This window comes from Panthera leo, chromosome D1 (assembly GCF_018350215.1).
Source record: "Panthera leo isolate Ple1 chromosome D1, P.leo_Ple1_pat1.1, whole genome shotgun sequence".
NCBI classification, from domain to species: Eukaryota; Metazoa; Chordata; class Mammalia; order Carnivora; family Felidae; genus Panthera; species Panthera leo.
The window spans coordinates 23,171,977-23,188,497 of NC_056688.1; the positions used below are offsets into that span (position 1 = coordinate 23,171,977).

Here is a 16,521-nt window from a genome sequence, read left to right on the forward strand (position 1 = left end):
AAAGGAGCCCCGAGAGCCCAGGGCAACAGATGGGGCAAACCTAACAATGTGTTTCGTGATGTCCCTGTCCTAGTTGGAACCACCCTACCCTCTCTGACTTTAGGGAAACTTAGGGACCTGGGGATGGTCTCGACACTCCAGTCTGCATTTGGTTTCTGGTGGGAACTATCCTATCACAGTCGCAGGGAGTGGAGCCAGTGCTCAGGAAGACGTGGTAGGATTAAAGAGGAAAGCACATCTCCAGAGAAGGGGTTCTAGAGCCGAACAGGGCACCACGTTTGTGACCACCTGGGTTTGGGGACAGGTGTTTGCTTACAAATCTTATTTAGTGAGCGATATACTTGGAGATTTCACATAAACACAGCTGATCTGCAAAGAACATGGGTTTGCACTGCATAGGCCACGGATTTTCTTTGATAAATACAGTACAGTTCTGTAAATGTATTTCTTTTCCTTATGATGCTCTTAATAACATTTTTTTCTCTCTTTATTGTAAAGAATACAGTATAGAATACATACAACATACAAAATATGTGTTAATCCACTGTTACCAGTGAGGCTTCTGGTCCACTGTAGGCTATCAGTAAAGTTTTTGGGGAATCAAAAGTTATGCGTGAATTTTTTACTGTGCAGCAGAGCAGGGGGGAGGCCGGTGCCCCCAAACCCCTCAATGCTGTTCAAGGGTCAAGTGTATCGGGTTTCTTGGAAAAAATTAGAAAATCTGTTTCCACATTGCAACACCCAGCTGGAGCTAACACTTGCCCTCTCTGGATGGTGCGTGTGCTCCCCACCGGGGCCTCACACCTCGCCTGCCATTTACATCTGCTTTTCTTGCTTATCCAACACCCCTTCACAGGCTCCAGTCACTCCTGCAGCAAGGCTCCTGGGCTCCAGCAGCAGAGCGCCCTGCATTCTAGGACACGGGCCTACAAAATGCAAGACTAAGCAAATGGAGCAGAAAGGTTCTGCTCCATTTGTCCATGAGGACAGTAACTCACTGCTTCTGAATCTATCAGTTAGAGAACCATTATATGCTCTTTCCAAACACAGGAACCTTCCCAATAGATCAAGAACTTTATTGTTGGACGTAACCAGTGTCTGAGCACAGATTCCGTGCCGTAGTTCTCCTTTTCCGATCATTGACCCAATCGGCCCGGTCCCGGGCTCTCTTCTATCTTGGCAGGGAGACTTCCCGCAAGCTCTTCCAGAGAATGGCCAGAGCATTGGTAAATATTCAGTGTCCAGTAAGAGCCCAGAAGCAGCTGGGTTTCTTCCACTTATAGCACCTGACCCTTCTGGAGTCTGTCTCCGGCGAGAAGCTAGCAGGGTCCACTAAACAGTGAAGAATTCAGGGGCCAAACTGCCCAAGGGTCTTCACTGTGCTCTCAGACGTCCAGCTTCATCGTCCCCACTTTGATCCTGACTTGGCATCCGTAAGTCCAGACGTCTCAGGGAGCACAGAAAGTAGCGAGGAGGCTTGCAGACCAAGTTGAGTTCCTCCTTCCTAGACCCCAGGGCTGGCAGGACCAGCTGGTGGGCATGCAGGTGAAGGGGGATGTGGCGGGCCTTCGCCTGTTTCAGCCCCAGCTTCTTCAGGGTACCGACAGACAGCTTCTGTACAAAGACAAAAGAGCTTCTTGAGAGCCAGGCCAATGGCTCATCCTTGAGCAGCACGCAGGGCCAGAGGCCTTCCACCTAAAGGAACCAACACTAACTCCCCTGGAAGACAGAGTGGTGGACAGCCCATCAGGGACATTGCCAGGAAGGTTCAGAACCCAGGTAAGAGAAAAACCACACCAGAGAAGCTCGTATCAGCCAACGCTCTGGCCTTCCTAGAGAACAGGCTGTAACATCAAGAGATAAAAAAGCTCTTCAGCAATAGCGTGAAAGGCTGCTCAGAGCCTTCAGAAAGTCTGCTCCCCCTGCCCCCGACCTCCTAACAAAATCTGAGACTAAGGAATAAAGCACAAAGGTTTTGCTAACAGATGGTGCAGCTCCATAAGAACAGTGGCTGTTTCTCTATAAGCTCGGGAACTTACACAGCCTTGTGGTGACTCACTTCAGGGCTTAACAAGGGGAAAGCATTAAGTTCTCCCCCTTATCTGTTGCACCTTGGGTCAAACCAGTATCACCTGGGGGGCCAGCTTATTCCAGTCTGAGTACTTGTGATCACCAAGGATTGGGCAATCCAATCCAAAAGACAGGTGAACTCGAAGCTGATGTTTTATGCCTTTAAAAAAAAAAGAGAGAGAAAACTTGAGGAGCGACAGAAACCATACCACCACTTCCAACCATGTTAAATCAAAGCACAGTAAAACCGGCAAAGCCACACCTACAATGAAGTATAAAGAACAACAACAAACTGTAAGCTACCAGGGAGCAAACATTATACATACCGTTGAGCCTCTAAATTCCCCTCTCCACCCTCCACGGTTCCCCTTCCACCACATATAACCTGGGCTTTTTTTTTTTTTTAGCTTTATTACATAATGCTAAATAGTATTGCTTTCCACATTTTCTCACTGTAGCAAAATATACAGAACAAAAAATGTATCAGTTTAGCCATTTTTAAGTGTGCGGTTCTGTGGCACTGAGCACATTCACTGGTTGTGCAGCCATCACTGCCATCCCTCTCCAGAACTTCTTCCTCCTCCCACACTGAAACTCTGAACCAATTAAACAACAGCTCCCCATTCCTGCCCCCGTTCCCCCAGCCCCTGGTAACCACTATTCTACTTGGTCTTTGAATCTGAGTACTCTAGGGATCTCATACATGGCACCATACAATATTTGTCCTCCCGTGTTTGGCATCTTTCACTTAGCACAAAGTTCATCTATGCTGTAACACGTGTCAGAATTTCCTTCCTCGTCAAGGCTGGATAATATTGCATCGTATGTATAGACCAGATTTGGTTTATCCATTCACCTTGTCCATGGACATCTGGGTTGACTTCACCTTGTGGCTACTGCAGACAATGCTGCTATGCACACTGGTGTGCATGTATCTTCTCGAATACCTGCTTTCAATTCTTTTGGGTTTATACCCATGAGAATTGCCGAATGGTAATTCTATGCTTAATTTTTTGAGAAACCATTTTTGCAAATTTTTAAATAAATGTAACCGAACTAATTATATCCCTCTGCTACCTAGTGTTTTTTCTTTCTTTCTTTCCTTTTTTTTTAAACAACAATCATCCCCATTGGAGCTCCCAGCCTCAGATTAGCACCAGAAGCACACTCTTAAACATGCCAGCTACAATCCCAGCCCTCCCACAATACCAGCTGTTCAGAAGAAGGGCAGAGTCCAGCACAAGGCCCCGGACAGAGCTGAGCGGCCCTGGGGTTTCGCTGTCCCACCGATCCCACTGCACAACAGTGGCCCCTCACCGGTAATTGGCTGGAGCTCTAAGAGGGCGGAGGACAGAGTGCTGCTTAGCACCTGGTATTGAGTCACAGCTACATGCGCGTTGCGGCTCGTTCGTGCTCTCACCATCTTCCCATTGTCCATGCGGTAGCCTGGGGACAGCGTCATCTGAAACCAAAAAAATCAAGATATGTCGCAAAGGAAGAGCAGAAAACCCATCCCTCTGGGCCACAGCTCACCCACCTTGTAGTGCTGCTGCGGGCCTTGCACCTCCTTCTCAACGATGGGGATATCCACAACTCCCGCTGAGGGCACCGGGACACGCACAGCGATGGCCCTGGGAGTGACACACAGACCCTCACTTAAGCCACAAGGTGAGGGGGAAACTCCTCGGATTTGGCTAGAGGCATTAGCACTGGACCTTCTGTGGTCAGTTCTTAAGACGGGACCATCCCAAATGACCTCTCGTCATAGCACTTAGCCTGAGAGCTTGATACAAACACATCCGTTTTTCTACCATATATACTAATTACTAATATCTACTAATTACAGAATATTTGGGAGAAAACAATAGAAAATTTATCATAGTAGCATGCTCTTTCATTCTAGCCTTTAAAAATGAATATTTATAGTTTAAAACAAAACTGGGGTAATATGGTTTTGTATCCTGGTTTTTCTTATTATCTTTAAGTTTATTTATTTATTTTGAGAGACAGAAAGAAAGAAAGAAAGAAAGAAGAAAGAAAGAAAGAGTAGGGGAGGGGCAGAGAGAGAGAATCCCAAGCAGAGTCTGCACTGTCAGCACAGTGCAAACTCACAAACTGTAAGATCACGTACGACCTGATCTGAAATCAAGAATCGGATGCTTAACCTACTGAGCCGCCCAGGCTCCCCAGGTATCCCAGTTGTTTGGGGGTTTTTTTGTTGTTGTTTGTTTACCATTTACAGCTTATTTATTTGTTTTTAAAGAGAGAGAGAACGGGGGAGGGTAGAGAGAGAGGGAAAGAGAGAATCCCGAGCAGGCTCCACACTGTCAGTGCAGAGCCCGATGCGGGGCTTGAACTCACAAACCATGAGATCATGACCTGAGCCGAAATCAAGAGTCAGCCACTCAACCGAGTGAGCCACCCAGAGCCCCCATGTATCTTGGTTTTTAAAAGATGGCTAAGTTCTGGCTGCACGTGAAGCGGATGAACAAGTAAACAAATTCACAGATCCGCTCCTGCCGGATTTGCCAGATACACAAAACCGGGGGAACTGTGCTCCGTGCTCAAGGTCACAGAAGCAACTACCACCACGAGATAACCATTCCAGATCACGTTTGTTGGAGGTCTCCTTTCATTACGGGTAGAAGACTCTCTATTCTGTCCCTTTGCTTACGCATCTTTCAGGTAAATCACAAAGGAATCCTCCTGGGCACTTGGTGGCCTATCACTGACTGCCCCTCATACATTTCACACCCTGGACTCCTCACGTTGGGTTGGTAGCAGTTTGGGCTGTTCTCTGACATAGTTTATCACACTTAGACTGAGTTTTAACTGCTAGCTCACTCTTCCTAAGGACCTAACATTACTAATGTTCGCTCACTCCACATTCAGTGAATGTAAAGAGGCACTGATTTAGGTAGGTACTAGTTCTGTATAGAAGAGCAAGACAAAAATCCCTGCTTTCAAGGAATTCGAAATTTAGTTAGAAGATTCAAACAAGTAACTGTAACAAGTCGCTATCAGTTAAATCAGCAAATACTAGTTGGTTGCCTACTATGTTCTAATTCTAACTCCTACTTCCTGCACTTGGTATTTAATATTTAAAGTCAGCATTAACTGTGTTCCAGTCAACTTTCCAGCATTATCTGTCACCATTCCCCACTCCAGACTAGACCGCATGTTCTACCCTTTTGTGCCTACCATTCGTACAATCTATAACACGTTTCTCCATCTTGTCTTTCAAATCCTATTCATTCATCAAGACACAATTAACTGATTTCAATTCCTCCATGAAGCCCGACCCTCAGAATGGTTAGTGATTCTAAACTCTCATAAACAATTTTCACAAATAGCATAACACTTTTTGATAGATTTAACATCTGGATTACTTATATGCATGAGAATAGCCTCAATTTTCTGCCTTTCAGCTTTTACTATGAGTTACATACTGGGTCAAAACGCTTTACATGCATTGTCTCACTTAATTCTCTCCTCAACTCTATTATTCTCATTTTTCATATACAGACAAAGCTTAGAGAAGTTTCATAACCTGCCTAAGGACTCCCGCTGTTAAATGGCACAGCTGACAGGTGAACACAGATCTTGCTGAGCTCTGAGCTACTCTGCTAAACTTCCTCCATTATCTATAATCTCTTCGTACAGCAGTTCTTACGTTTGATTCCTCATCAGAGTCACTTGTGGAGCTTCTGTGGGTGGGCCTCAGCAGAGATTTTTTGAAGGCTCCCAACACTACAAAGTAGCTGCGAAATCTGTAACACCAAAAGAACTAATATCCAAAAGATAAAAAGAATACCCATGAATCAAATAGAAAATAATAAACAATCCAACAGAAACTGGGCAAAAGAAATAAACAGTTTGTTCACAGAAAAGGAAACTCAATAAACATGAGAAGCCAATACACATGCAGGCATAAGATTGCTGGTACACGGGAAACAGAAAACTTTTTTTTTTTAACTCATCAGAGTGGCAAACCTTTGAAAAATGAGTTGGTCAGCTATAAGGGGAGGTGGGTACTCACTACTCTATTGGGAGGAAAACCTGGCCCACCTAAGAGTAGTAACATTCGAATATTAAATGTTTCGACCTAGCAATTCCATCTTTAGGAATCTGTCTTAAAAATATACTCACATATTCTTTGCAATTGGCTCAGAAAAATGGGAAGTTAACCAAACATCCATTAATAAGGAAATTATGATATAGCCATACAACAGAATACTATAGAGCTCAGAATGTACACACAGGGGTATCTGGGTGGCTCAGTCGGTTAAGCTTCAGACTCTTGATCTCGGCTCAGGTCACGATCTCATGGATCGTGGGTGTGAGCCCCCATCATGCTCCCTGCTGATAGCTCAGAGTCTGCTTCGGATCCTCCCTCCCTCCCTCTCTCTGCCCCTCCCCTGCTTGTGCACTCTCTCTCAAAATAAATTTAAAATAACTTTAAAAAAAATACAAATGAACTAAAAGCACACACAAAATGCTCTCCCAGATATATTTCCCAAGTGAAAAAAAGCAGGATCCAAAGCAGTGCAAAATATATTGCCATATAATAATTCATTTATACATGCCCGGTATGACTCTGGAAGTTTACACAAGATAGTAGAATACTGGTTGCCTCTGGAAGAAAATTCAGCAGATGGGGGACAGGAGTAGGTTATAGTTTTGTTCATGTATCTTTCCTCTATTAAAAAAAATGGAGGTGTGGCTCCTGGGTGGCTCAGTCAGCTAAGTGTCTGAGTTCAGCTCAGGCCATGATCTTGTGGTTGGTGAGTTCAAGCCCCACATCGGGCTCTGTGCTGACAGCTCAAAGCCTGGAGCCGGCTTCAGATCCTGTGTCCCCCTCTCTCTCTCTGCCCTTCCCCCCACTTGTGCACACATGCTCTCTCTCTCTTGCTCTCTCTCTCTCTCCCTTTCTCTCTCCAAAATAATAAGTGAATAAACTTTAAAAAAAAAAATGGAGGTAAACTTAAATGTACTAACATGGAAAGGTCTCCAAGACAGTTAAGTGAGAAAAGTAAAGTGCAGAGATGCCTGGGTGGCTCAGTTGGTTAAGCGTCCAACTTCAGCTCAGGTCATGATCTCATGATTCATGAGAACACTGCCCGTGCTCTGTTCTTTCTCTTTCTCAAAGATAAATAAACATTAAAAAAAATAATAAAAGTACAGTGGACACTGTACAATGTAATACACACACACAATCACACTGTATATACTAGACATGTACGTAAACGCATCGAGGGAGGACCAGGGGAATAAAAACCAAACTATCCCAAGGGAAGGGACTAGAATGACAGAGTGGGTGGATTCTCCAGGAGTTTTTTTTTTGCTTGATCTTTGATTATTTCACCACAGGAACGAAATCATGTGTTACTTGTGTAATTATCAGTAATTTTTATGTACAACCGTAATTAGGAACCACTATTCTATCAGACTCCAATAGGCTAAGCACTTAGTCTGTTTCCTACACTCCTCATATGCCCACAGGTCCTAGCACAGTGCCTTCTCCTAACAGGAGGTCCTTCCGTACGAATGGACAAAGAGATAAAAGGATGCCCTCATTGATACCAACTCTACCACCAGTGATGGGCTTCATACCAGTACTTCTTTACCACCTGACGGGTTCTAAACAACTCTTGAACTTGATGTGCCATTTCCTTCTCCCATGCCAACACCATTACACCTGTGGTTTCCTTGTCCAGCCGGTGGCACAGATGCAATGGCTCTGCCTTGTGGCCACGAAGCATTTTTGCCAGGATAGGCAATACATCGCTGATGCAGAGCTGGACCCCAGGGCCACCTAAGAAAGGGAGAATCAGAGGTTTTAGGGGCCAGTAAAAGATCCCACCAAAGAACTCTGCTTGGGAAAAGAGTCAGTGCTTTCTAGAGCCTTATTACTGAAATGTGGGTCAGGAACTAGCAACATCAGGATGCCCAGGGAGCTTGCTGGGAAGGAATCTCAGGCCTCCAACTCAGACTATTAAATCAAAATCTGCATTTTAACAAGATGTCCACGTGACTCACACTCGTATTAAACTTTGAGAAGCAATGTCCCAGAGCATGTGGCTTTCTCCTCAGACATATATATACTTATTAACCTACTTGAATACTCGCAATAAAATCAGCAATCAAAATGAGGAAGTCGGATATTTCACTATATAAACAAAGGCTTGAGACTCTGCCAAGTAAACTCAAGTGATACATACAAGACTGTGAAGCTCTTCTGGGGTATTACAGGCATCACATCTTCCCGTAAAGAAGATGGGACTTTACGTGAGACATTTCTCGGAACTATTCTATGCCTAAGTAGCCGTTGAGCTTGAACAGATTATTTAGTCTTTCTAAGGTGCAGTTTTCTCATCTATAAAATGCAAATATCTGTATAATAATTATCTAATGGGGAATGAGAAGGATCAAGAGTGAAAAAGAAAACACACAAAACACATGGCAATGTCTGACTTAATTCGTTCTGTATGCTTTTATCTACACCTCCCCAAAAAGCATTCTTCTAGTTCAACTATGCTTTTTCCTCCAGCACATCCCTTTCCCAAGTGCATTTTTTTCCTATCACTCTCCATTGGTCACACTCCAACTGTCTCAGACAACTACATTCAACAGTTATTCAAAAACATTTCATTGTCCATCGAGTTCTAGGCATCTTGGGGTTTTGTTAGGCATACTCTGACACACACACACCTCATATGGTTTTTAATTCCTTTTTAATATATTATGAATGCATAATTTATTATGTATTTTTTGGCACCTGAATTTTATAACAACATGAGTATCTTCTATATTTTGTAATTTCTACGACATCTTTAAAGAAAGTTATCTTCTACACAGGTTTATATATGTCTTTGTGGGTGCGTGGGTCCTGAGTATGTTTTTAGTAGTGGAGGCCCGTCTACAGAGCAGTTTAATTTCTGCTTTGGCTGGAGCTCCATTATCTTATCGGTTTTCATACTGGTTTCTGTGATTGGAGTTTCTGCATGTTTAGGTGATCCCTATTTGATCCTTGCCATGCATAGTAAAAGATCTGATTTGTCTAAGGTTATTCTGTCTCCACTCAGGGCTTGAGGTAGGTGACTGATTTATGCTGCAGTTTTGGGCTCCTGGATTGAGATTTTCTGATCTTTGTTCAATGAAGATAGAATGCTTTTCTTGATCTGGACTTAAATGATGAAATTATTGTCTGGATCATGTGACAAAATTGTGCATTAAATCAACCTGGTTAAAAAAAAGACAACTGAAGCAAATTCAGAGCCACTATATTGAAATACTCCTACTTACAGAGGTAATAAACTATCAGAATACATTACCCATAAGAGATTTACAGGCTGAAAATACAAACAGTATTTATGAAAATTAGTGAAAGTGGGAAAATTGTTAACAAAGACTAAAATATAGTGGTGTCACTATCGAAAGGGGAAGTGAAGGGAACCTTAATATATTAAGTCCCGTTTTTTTCTTATGTCATTTCTTTTTTCTCAGTTTTGATGGAAAACAACATGAAGACAAGAACCACACAGCCTTAGTATCTCTCTATAAAAATCCCTGTGGAGGTCTACACACAGCACATTCCATATATCACTGCTGACTGCCAAATGTTTGGAATGCAGGGACTGACCTATATATCCCAGTATCCTCAGTAGTGCCTCATACAGGACTATATATATATATATGTAGTGTCTTACAGAGTGCTCCCCCAAAGCTTAATTATTTTGAATGCAAGGCTTCAAGAAGCCCCACAAGTAATGTGTCCGAATTGTCCATAGGTGTAGCGAAAACAGAACCAGCAGCACCCCTCTCCTTCCCACGTGGTCCTTACCATGCACGGGGAGACCGTAGGGTTTATTGATGACCACGAGATCCTTGTCTTGGTGCACAATCCCTCGGCTCAGTGCCTTGGCAAGCACGTTGGGGTGGACTCGCTGCAGCTGCTGTGTGAACCGCACGAGTTCCTGCACTCTCCGCTGAACAGGGTTTGTGGGCACCTACGGGGAGAGAAGGAGCGACAGGAAAAGCCTGGTGAAGATCTTCAATAAGCCTGGGTGAGAATCTAGGTTGGGAATGACTATCTCTGCATTGGACTCGCGCCTTCCCCGAATAATTTGAGAGCAGCGGTGCGCGTCTGTCTTAACTTGTCCCATCGCAGTGCTCAGGAGCGAGGCCGGCAGAAGCCAAAGACACACCCCGCAGGAAGACACGGACCTCTTCCCTTTCCCTTTCTCCCCATTCTCCCACATGTCCTCCACATTTGCTTAACAGCTGTCAGAGGACCCTCCTACCTCACTCCCAGCCCAGGAATCCAATTAACGCACTGCCTCTTGGGAGTTGTGGTCCTTTCGAACTCACCGGTTGCTTCTTCGTCTTTTGTTCCTGTTTCTGGGATCGGAGTTTCTCCGCTAACTTCTGGGCATTCAGAGTCCCAGACGCAGCAGCGGAGGAACAAAATGGCTGGCAGGCGAGAATGAAACGACTCCCTAAACACTGCCCGGAACCCCTCACCCAAAGGCCCAGAGTATTACAGCTGGGCGCCGCCATCTTGTCAAAAAGGGAGGGGCGAGCCAAGACCACGTGCGAAAGAGGGGCTTGGGGGAGGAGGGGATGGGCGGGCTCTCGGGATCACGTGGGCATGAGGCGGGCTCTCGGCCGAGTCACGTGGGGTGGTGCGCGCAGAGTGCGGCTGCGCCGGCCGGTAGCTGCAGCTGGAGCGGTGGCGTTTGGAGGAGACTCGGTGAGTGTGTTGGGAAGCCAGGCTCGGGCTGGGAAATGCCGGTTCATCAACGCTTTAACGTTTTCACGACTCTGGGGTTTCTGTTCTCGGAGAGCATTGCACTGGGAACCGTTTCTCCCTTTGCGAGAAGATCCCACTCACAAACACCTCCCCGCCCCCGCGCCCCGTGGAAGCGATGCCCCATAAACGCTCGCCCCAGAGCCTTCTTGGGCGCTTACCTCGTCCCTCTTGGCAACCACATCCCTGGTGTCCGGCGAGTCCCCTGAGGGACGCGTCGTGTCACCTCTCATTTCCTTGCCGTTCGACCTTCGGAGATGCCCGGATCTCTGTAGCCTCTCCACCCCTCACCTCCTCTTTGTTTCAGGTTGTAACCTGTCCTTCTCTCCCGGGGATGATGGGGAGCCCCGCCGTTACCCAGGGGCCCCAGCCCGTATTTCCTCCTTAGGGAATACCTTGAGTTTCTTATGTTACTCTTCAAGAATTCATTTTTTGTTTGTTTGTTTTGGAGTCTCCTCTCCCCCTATGCTCTCCCTGCTCCTTCCAAAGACTGAAAATACAGTACAGAGCACGCACCTTCCTTTCCCTTTGCTGCTTCCTTCATTTTTTTTTTCCCCTCCCTACTTTGCAACCGCCCTAGACCCTCTCTCCCTCTCTCCCTCTCTTAACAAGGTGCGGTGTTGGGACTCTCATGCCCAAACTGTAAGCGACTCCCTGTGACTTCACCCCGGGGGTGGCCGAAAAGATGAACATCTGGTTGGGGGTGATAATGGGAAAAGTATCTCGGGACATACCTGCCATTTGTTAAGAAGCCTAGTGGCGAGTTCCGAAGAGCTGTTTGGAAAACCAATGGATCTGTACCGACACTAGAGGACACAGTTTTTAAGACTGCTTAGAATGAAGGTTCCCTGAGGAGTTGGTATAGGTAGTGGAATTAGGTTTGCGATTACGCCCCTTCGAAAGGGACGGGCAGAAGGGAGCCATATTGGGCGTGCAATAAAGTTGAACAAGTAAGTGGAGCTAACCTATGGAAAACTTTAAGTTGAAGGAGAGTTTGAACTAGATGTGATAAGTATTGAGTGTTTGAAGCTTCTTTTTTTTTTTTTTTTAATTTTTTTTTTTTCAACGTTTTTTATTTATTTTTGGGACAGAGAGAGACAGAGCATGAACGGGGGAGGGGCAGAGAGAGAGGGAGACACAGAATCGGAAACAGGCTCCAGGCTCCGAGCCATCAGCCCAGAGCCTGACGCGGGGCTCGAACTCACGGACCGCGAGATCGTGACCTGGCTGAAGTCGGACGCTTAACCGACTGCGCCACCCAGGCGCCCCAGAGTGTTTGAAGCTTCTTGAGCAGGAGAGAGACTCCTTGAAGTTGGAATTCTAGAAATGAATCTGGCAGTTGAATGCAGGACAGATTAAAGAGAGGAAGGCTTTGATAGCAGGGAAATCAGCTGGGATACTTCAGTCTAGACGATCAGTAAAGAGGTTATGCTTCATCCGGTGGTCTTTTCCCCTACACGGTACTGTTCTTTGAGTTTGAATTGCTTTTGAATACAGGTCAGGATGTATCATTGGCAACTGCTGTTGAAGCCTGAGTCCCTTGAGGATTGCTCATGTTTTCTTTGTGAAACCCACATCTGGCACAGAGTAAACTCACAAATATTCATTCTTTAGATGGCTGCATGCATCACAGACATGTGTTAGATGTGTCTGAACATTCGAATTGTCTTCTCTCTGTCAGTTTTTGACCTGAAGAATGGAAGTGTGGGAGTAAATGTATGAAGAATGGAAAGGAAGGCTTGTGTATGTTTCTGTAATAAGACAGGTGATCACGATATAAATTTGAGGAATCCTGAGGGAGGTTGGAAAACAACTTTTCTTCTTCTTTATTTTTTTTCTTCTTCACATTTACAGGTAAGACATAGATCTATAAAAGGTGGGAATTACTATCTTTTACTGATATGTTCCAGATGCAGGTTCAAATTTTATTAATTTCAGTCAGGGACATGAAGCCTCCTTTTCCAAGGACTCTGAAATATGGATGTCAGGATTTAAATTCAGATCCTTGTGTTAATTATGAACTTGTTTTAGGTATAGTGTTTTTATAATTTTGTGTAAGGGCTGTTTCTGCCTTAACCTCTGCTTGGCATTCAAGAAATGACACCTGTTCTTGCAGAATTGGCATTCTGTAGCACGAAACAAATGAAGAACCAACTCAGATGTCAATGCTGGTGACAACAGAGCTTGTGTTCTTGGGTTTCAGGGTAACCCAAGGTACAAACTGTAATACCGAAGAATAAAAAAAACTGGTCACTTTTTTTCTGAAGAAGGAACTTTCAGGTTTTTCTTTTTGTAACTGTAAGATATTTGAAGAGTTCAAAGGTTTTGTTTGTTTGCTTGTTTTCACAGTACAACTTTAGCCAATATGGGTACAGAAGTTAGATCTTAATGCTTCTCCTAGGAGTCTAGGCATTTGGTCATTTAAAGTAGAGCCGCTCTCTGCATATACAAGAACTTATGCAAATATATTTTCTGTCTTTTGTTTTTGTAATGCTATATTGTATCTTAATGCTATATTGCCTCCTTTCTGTACAGACAGGAAGCAAGTCTGTACTGTTTTCTCAGTACAAGGAAGCAAATTCTACTAGAGGGGTGTGGTGGTATCTTCATTCTTAGAGAGTACAAACATGACTTTTTTGCATAGATTTTGGTATATGTCATAATGTGTTCCCCAAAGTAACCATTTAAAGAAGCACTTGAGGGGCACCTGGGTGGTTTAGTCGGTTAAGTGTCTGACTTCCGCTCAGGTCATATTTCACTGTTTGTAAGTTCAAGCCCCGTATCAAGCTCTGTGCTGACAGCTCAGAGCCTGGAGCCTGCTTCTGATTCTGTGTCTCCCTCTCTGCCCCTCCCCCTGCTTGCATGCTCTCCCGCTCTTTCTCTCAAAGATAAATAAACATTTGAAATTTTTAAAAAAATATAAAGAAGCACTTGATAATTCATTTTTGAGGGTATTTCCTGCTGTGCAAGAACATGGTCACCTTTTTATTTCACAAATATAAACAAAGAGTGACTAACTAATAAAGGAACTTGTGTTTAAATATCACAAAGTGAAGATTGATTAGTGGCATGAAGGTAGATTCTGGCTCCTTAAACAGTGATTTGCTAGTTGCAGATTAACCAGCAATTCAGTTCCCTCAAGAGCAGGAAGTATGTGGATATCATTTTATGGTTTTAGATTCAAGGAAGCAATTAGCAGGAGCTCCCTGGAGGTGTCCAGGAAAGAGAAGTTGTTGGCAGCTGGGAGATCTGGGTACTAGTCCCAGCTCAGCTCCTGTGAACCAAGTCATTTGGGCTCTAAGCTTCGATTCGTTGAAGATTTTCCATTGACCCTTAAGTACTTTCTTAACAAACAGAATTTATTTCAGACTTGTCTTGCATACATTTAGCATAAGCACAGAGAATCAGGATTCTGCTCTTGTTGCCAGAGCCACTGAGCTAACATTTATATTTGGGGGTCACCCACCTCTTTGAGTGGTGCTGGAATATACCTTAAGATTTCCTAAGTGGGGCATAAGAGAGAGTACAGATAGAGAAAGAAAAAAAAAAAAAAAAAAAAAAAAAAAATATATATATATATATATATATATATATATATTTATTAGAAAACAGTGGTTTTCTAAAACGTTGTGTTATAACCTGTACTCTGGATGTTAGTTCTTTTTTCCATATCCGCAATTTAAAGAGATTCCGTTATCCTCCTACCCCTCGTTGTACTTTTATTCGGCTCTTGAATGATGCTCAAGACAGGTCTGGCTTAAACTAGTCTTCCCAAACTTTTCCATATCATGGTATGTGTGGAAATAATTGTTTCGTGGAGGAAAACTGGAGGTGACCCACAGAGGACAACTGGCCTGGATGCTGAGGCTGACCCCACCTGACTCCACCATAGGCTGAGGGGATCCCTAGCCTGTAGCCTGTTTGACCATTAGGAAGGTCAGCATTACAAAATCAAGGGCTTGGACCCAAACTCTATTGGGAGGAATTGTATTATCAGTTATGTTTGTTAAGTCCGCTTCTAATTTATTTCTCTCTTATGTGCCTTTATGCTCTTAGCTAGTTTATATCTAAGGATCATACTTATCCTTACAAAGTGGCCCTTCTAAAAGTTTGTAAAAAGTAGTTAATTGATGAAGAGATGGGGAATGCTTTTGTCACAATGTTTTGACCTAATTAGATTATGGGCAGTTTTGCTCTGCCTCTTTAGAAGATAGAGAATTTCCTTAAAAAGTGTATTTTATGGTTTCCATTATAAAAGTAATACAAAAAATGTGTAAAATAGTAACAAAAAAAGATGGGAAAAAATCATTCATAGCTCTGTTTCCCAAATATGGTTAAAATGTTTTTTCTCAGGTTTTTTTAATCTTGCATTTTTTTTTCTTAATTGTAAATTCACACATTTATAGAAGTAGAGAATATAATGAACCCCATGTTTCCATCTGCCGGTTTCTACAACCAGCCAATACAGGGCCATACAGGGCCACTCTTGTTTTCCACCCTACCCTGATCTCCAAGATGGTTTTAAACCATTGGTAAACACGTCAGTATGTATCTATAAAAGGTAAGCACTGGTTTTTACCAAAACCACAACACCATTATCACCCTTTCAATATATTTCTTAGTATCATCAAGCAAGCAGTTGACACATTTTCACTTGGGTGTCTCTTTTTAATAGTTAATTTGTTTGAATTGGGATTCAAGAAAAGTCCACATATCATGCATATTCTTTTAATTAGAAGAACAAAACTGTGGGCATTCCGAGGAGACGTGTGGCCTGTACCTTAAAGGTGCTTGGTACACTGGCTTAGAGCTTACACTTGGGAGTCAGAAAGATGGTTTCGGAATCCTGGCTCTGCTACTTGCTGGCTGTGTAACCTCGTGCAAGTTACTTCTCTTACTTTAGATTTTTTACCCTGTGAAATGTGGATGTTGTCTGCCTTAGGACTGCTGTAAAGAGTAAGTGAGTTAATGTGGGATAAAGCACTCGTGTAGAGTTTAGCACATAGTTAAGGCTCAAAAAATATTAGGTATGTCCTGCGTACAGTATAGCACCAGGTTTATAGATTTGTTTAAAAGGTGTTAAACAGGGTAGGAATCAAGGGGTATGGAATTTAGTCTAATTCTGCCACTTAGGTGATACACTTCAGTGTTTTGGACCTTACTTAAATTGCACACCCCAAAAAGCAGGTGGGGTGAACAATGATGATTTCTGAAATCCCAGTGCTTGCTAGAAGTAAGGCAGCTTGGTATTTCTAGAAAGAGACTGAAGTTTGCATCACGCTTTGCCATTTATAAGTGTTAATTCTCCTCAGCTTCAGTTTTTTCATATGTGTAACGGAATTAATACTACCTAACCTAGTATTGTTGCAGTAAGTGCTGAGATCAATATATATGTGGTGCCTAGCATGTAGAAGATATTCAAATTATTAGTCAGCATTTCATGATTATAAGTTAAAATAAGATCATTACGTGAGAGTATTTTCAGTTGTGAAGAAATATGTATTTTGTGGTGTTTGTATAAATGAAGATGAACAGAGTATCTTAAGGGAAAAGGAATATACATTGGAAGGGTAAACATGGAAACCATGTTTCCAGAACATGAACAATGGAAAATTGAGGGACTGTTCAACTTTTGTGGTTGG

At 43.4% G+C, this 16,521-nt stretch overlaps 2 protein-coding genes across 3 annotated transcripts in view; one reads left to right on the top strand and one right to left on the bottom strand.

The window, feature by feature from the left end:
• Window positions 1–1,061: 1,061 nt before the first annotated feature.
• RPUSD4 (RNA pseudouridine synthase D4) lies at window positions 1,062–10,643 on the bottom strand. Its single transcript, XM_042906388.1, has 7 exons — window positions 10,441–10,643; window positions 9,914–10,079; window positions 7,684–7,885; window positions 3,608–3,701; window positions 3,388–3,532; window positions 2,133–2,230; window positions 1,062–1,614 (listed from the first exon to the last, which is right to left on the bottom strand). The coding sequence occupies exons 1-7, from the start codon at window positions 10,627–10,629 to the stop codon at window positions 1,375–1,377; spliced, it is 1,134 nt and encodes a 377-aa protein (XP_042762322.1). The 5' UTR covers window positions 10,630–10,643; the 3' UTR covers window positions 1,062–1,374.
• A 94-nt stretch (window positions 10,644–10,737) lies between these two features.
• FAM118B (family with sequence similarity 118 member B) overlaps window positions 10,738–16,521 on the top strand; it is a 48,998-nt gene continuing 43,214 nt past the window's right edge. For both annotated transcript variants that reach the window (XM_042904754.1, XM_042904755.1), the window contains exon 1: window positions 10,738–10,822. The gene's annotated coding sequence lies outside the window, so the exon portion shown is untranslated. The remainder of the gene's footprint in view (window positions 10,823–16,521) is intronic.